Source organism: Dipodomys ordii, unplaced genomic scaffold (assembly GCF_000151885.1).
Source record: "Dipodomys ordii isolate 6190 unplaced genomic scaffold, Dord_2.0 Scaffold40, whole genome shotgun sequence".
NCBI lineage: Eukaryota > Metazoa > Chordata > Mammalia > Rodentia > Heteromyidae > Dipodomys > Dipodomys ordii.
The window spans coordinates 3,826,059-3,830,383 of NW_012267256.1; the positions used below are offsets into that span (position 1 = coordinate 3,826,059).

The 4,325-nt window shown below is 45.7% G+C and overlaps 1 protein-coding gene across 1 annotated transcript in view; it reads right to left on the bottom strand.

Annotated features, from left to right (window-relative positions):
• The window catches only part of Psat1 (phosphoserine aminotransferase 1), a 32,806-nt gene that overhangs the window by 21,450 nt on the left and 7,031 nt on the right, over window positions 1-4,325 (bottom strand). The window contains exon 2 of the mRNA XM_013018388.1: window positions 1,460-1,520. Coding sequence (XP_012873842.1) covers window positions 1,460-1,520 — 61 coding nt within the window. The remainder of the gene's footprint in view (window positions 1-1,459; window positions 1,521-4,325) is intronic.

Here is a 4,325-nt window from a genome sequence, read left to right on the forward strand (position 1 = left end):
AGGGAGGCAGGGAGGGAGGGGAATGGAGGGAAGAGGATGGATGGGGAGGGAAGAGGATGGATGGGGAGGGAAGGAAAAGATAAAGGAAAAAGAAATCTAAGTATATGCCCCCAAACCTTCAAAAACAGAAGTTAATACAAATGAGCAATTTAACTATCCCTACAGTCCCATGATACCACACAACCTTTGCAACTTTCAAGAAAAGAAGCAAATAGGCTGGACACTGGTAGCTCAAGTCTGTAATTCTAGCTACTCAGGTGGCTGAGATCTGAGGATCACAGTTCAAAGCCAGCCAGGCAGTAAAGTCTGTGAGACTTTCCTCCAATTGACCAGCAGAAAACTGGAAGTGGAGCTGTGGCTCAGTGGTAGAGCGCTAGCCTTGACTGAAAGAGCTGAGGGACAGTGCTCGGGCCCTTGAGTTCAAACCCCACAACAATTTTTTTTAAGAATTATAAGAAGAAAGTGAACTTCAGAATGCATAGGTTCTGGTTCCTCAACAATAAAGGGGAAAGTTAGCAATGAAATTATTAATGTGCAAGGGCTTCATAGAAGCTTATTGTATATTTTAACCTTTAGTTAAGATACTTTTTTCTTTCTTTTTTTTTTATTAGTCACAGAGCTTGAACTCAGGGCCTGGAAGCTGTCCCTGGACTTTTTTTTGCTCAAGGCTAGTGCTACCACTTTGAGCTCAGCCACTTCCAATTTTCTGGTGGTTAATCGGAGTCTCATAGACTTTCCTGCCCACCCAGTCCTCATATCTCAGCCTCCTTACTGTGTTACCAGGATTACAGGCATAAGTCACCAGCACCCTGCATTAAATTTCTATATAAGCATAATAAAAACTAGCAGTTACACTGATGCTGGTGGCTCACACTTGGGACACTGCAATCTGAGGATGGTGGTTCAAATCCACCCTGGGCAAGAGCCTCTGAGACTCTTATCTCCAGCTAACAGGCAAAAAGCTGGAAATGGAGCTATGACTCAAGTGGTAGAACATAGCTTTGAGCAAAAAAGCTAAGGAACAACACCCAGGTCCTGAGGTTAAGCCCCACTACTAACATGCATGCATGCACACGCACCTGCGCACGCGCGCACACACACACACCTATCAGATGTGAAGCAATACATGCCTAATGGCATTATGATACAAACGTGTAGTATCTTCTGCTCTCAGAAGAAACAATCATGAAATCCTCCGCAGTCAGGTGTAGTTTGTACGGCCCTCTGAAGGCAGAGGTAAGGAGATTCTGAGTTTGAGGGTAGCTTTGGCTGAATAATAAAGCTTCACAAGAACAAAAACCAGAAAAAAGTTTCTTGCAAACATGTAACTGAAGTTACTAAAGATTAAAAATGTTTCTACAAAGTCCAACAGGAAGACCCTGTAGAAATTCTAGACTGGATCCATTTAAATTAGTTGACTTTGAAACCAGGACATTCAAGAATCAAAAGCAAATCTTACCAAGGACACTAATGCCAACTCCTTTGTAGTCTAATAATTCTTTCTGTATCTCTAACAACACCTAAAAAAAGAAAAGAAAGAAGTTGGCTTCAATGCACTGTGCACAGGTTTCTCTTTAAACACTGCAGGTTGGCAAGGACTGGGGGAGGGAAGTCCCAAATACAGTCCCCACCCCAGCCAGCCCCTTCCCCTTCCCACAAAACTCCTTCCCCTTCACCAAGACAACCAACACAAAAGCTGAGCCTGAACTTAGACAACATAACTTAGACTTGTTCCAAAGGCGTGAATTTGCTGATTCCCTAGAAAATGTCTCCTCCACAAATCTCATTGTAAACTTGCTTAAAGCTAAAAGTACAGGATGCGTACACTTCCTAGTTCAGTGAACAACAAAAAACCAACAGGCTCCTGTTATACAGGAAAATCAACTTTCTGGTCTTTTTTGATCGAAAGTGCTAGATCTGAACAGGTGGAGAGAGGAGAAGGGAAAACCTGCTGAGTTAAAATGCATCCCAAGTCAGGGCTAGTGTGGCAAGCCAGTAATCCCAGCATGCGGGCAGATGAGACAGGAAGGTCACAGTATGAGACCAGCCTGGATTATACGAGGAAACACTGTCTCAAAAAATGTGTGAAAGATTAATAATGCCAGAGCCTGGGGCTCCATGTGCAGCTGAATAGTAGAGCATTTGCTCAGCTTGCAAGAAACTCTGGGCTTAATAACACTACTAAAGAAATTAAATTAAAAAAGGCTGGACACCAATGGCTCACACCTATAATCCTAGCTACTCAAGAGGCTAAGATCTGAGGTGCATGGTTCAAAGCCAGCCTGGACAGGAAAGTCCAGGAGACTCTTACCAGAAAACGGGAAGTGGAGCTGTGTCTTAAAGTGGTAGAGCACTAGCCTTGAGCAAAAAAGCTCAGAGACAGTGCCCAGGGCCAGCGTTCAAACTCATGACCAAAAAAGGGGGGGGGGGGGGGGAAGAAGAAAGGAAGGAGCAAAAGAATAAAAAGCAAGAAATCAAGAAAGATCCCAGGATGCTTAAATAACACTGGCATCATGTTGATAGAGTCTGACAGGTTCCCGAAGGCTCATTACATAACTCTTTCTACCTTTGTGAATTCAGAATTTCCACAATTAAAAAAAAAAAGAAAATCTCTAAGCCAAGAACATTTGGCTCAAGCCTCTAATCTTAGCTACTCAGGAGGCTGAGATCTAAGGATCAAGCTAGCCAAGGCAGGAAACTCCATAAGACTTTTATCTCCAAGAAAGAAAGAAGGAAAGAAAGAAAGAAAAAAAAGAAAGAAAGGAAGGAAGGAAGGAAGGAAGGAAGGAAGGAAGGAAGGGACTGCTTTGGAGACTGAGCTTAAAAACATGTCACTGTTAGTTGAACTGCTGGCTGATGTCAGCACTGGCTGATCTTCCGTGGTGCAGGTTGTGCAGGGTGAGCCGTATTGAGGAATCCCATAAATACATGCAAGTGTCACACACCAATCAAAAATGTAAAAAAAAAGAAAGCATTGGTGCACTGGTGATCTGTTCTTGTGGTCAAAGAAACCGTGATAGAATCTTTTTTTTCTTTCTTTCTTCCAGGCAGACAGGAAGGAAGGGGAGGGAACTGAGTACTAAACCCAGGGCCTGGAATTGCAAATGCCAGGCAGGAGCTCCACTGCCAAGCTAAGCCCCAGTCCCACACAGCATCCAAACCGCTTTTAGGACTGTATTTTTTCATACAGACAACATTCCTTGAAAAGCACCTAAAAATTTCTAACTAAAAGCACTGTAGTTTTTAAAAAAGATTTCTAGCTAAAAGCCACAGCCCCTTTAATAATCCAGTGGGTTTCATGTTGTTTTGTTTGGGGGAGTGGATTTTTCTTTACCCCAAACTACAGAAAGCAACTGCTTTTGTGGGCCACAAGTAATCTGCCTAACAAAACAGAACAGACTGGAGGAGACTAGAATACAAAACAGTGCATGCCATCCAGAATTAAACTAAAGCTGCATTTCCTCAGGATTTCATACCCATTATGACTGTATGTTTGTACCTCATCATTCTGTAAGAGGCATTTCCCACTGGAGTTGACAGTCAAGAAAAAACTTTTTGCGAAGTCTCCCTGAATCTTTGCGATTCAACTGAATCAGATACCTAAAAAGCAGCAACACCCGTCCACCCCCCAGCCAGCTTCCTTCACGAGGCAACCAAAGGCAAAACAAAAAAAACCTCCCAGGGAGAAAAATACTATACTTGTATTATTGGTGTCAGCTATCATCATAATTCACTACAGTGAGGAGGGAAGGGGCGTTGCAGGAACAGCTTCCATGGTGGTAACAAAACAAGCCCTGTCCTCTGCTCCTGGAGGCCTGGCCCTAAAAGGTGAGCAGTCCCTTCCCTCTCCAGGGTCAAGAGCCCTGTCCCCCCCTCCTCATCCCCCCCTCCTCCTCCCTCCCCCCAGCAGGCTGTGTCCCCGGGAGATCTCCCCTGCAGGACAATAGACAGTTGTACAGCTCTTGGCTCAGCCCTGGGTCTTCTCCGATGGTGGCAGCAGCTGCTCGGCGGGCCCCTGGGACCCCAGAAGCTGGACCCAGGTCCCCTGGCAGGAGGAGGGGGTCTGGGGGAGCTGGGCGTGGAGGAGGGGAGGAGGCGGGCATGTGCTCGCTCTGTGTGTGGCCCAGAGAAGAACCTTATCTTCGTTCCAGAACCAATTATCACCGGCTACTTTCTCGATCACGGTTCAAACCCAGCCTGGGTCGCCAGAGGGAACGTCTCCAACTCACCAGCCAAAAGGCCAGGGTGGAGCTGCGGCTCAAGGGGGCAGAGTACCGAACCCGAGTGAGGGGGAGGGTGTGGGGGGCACAGAGCTCAGGCCTGAG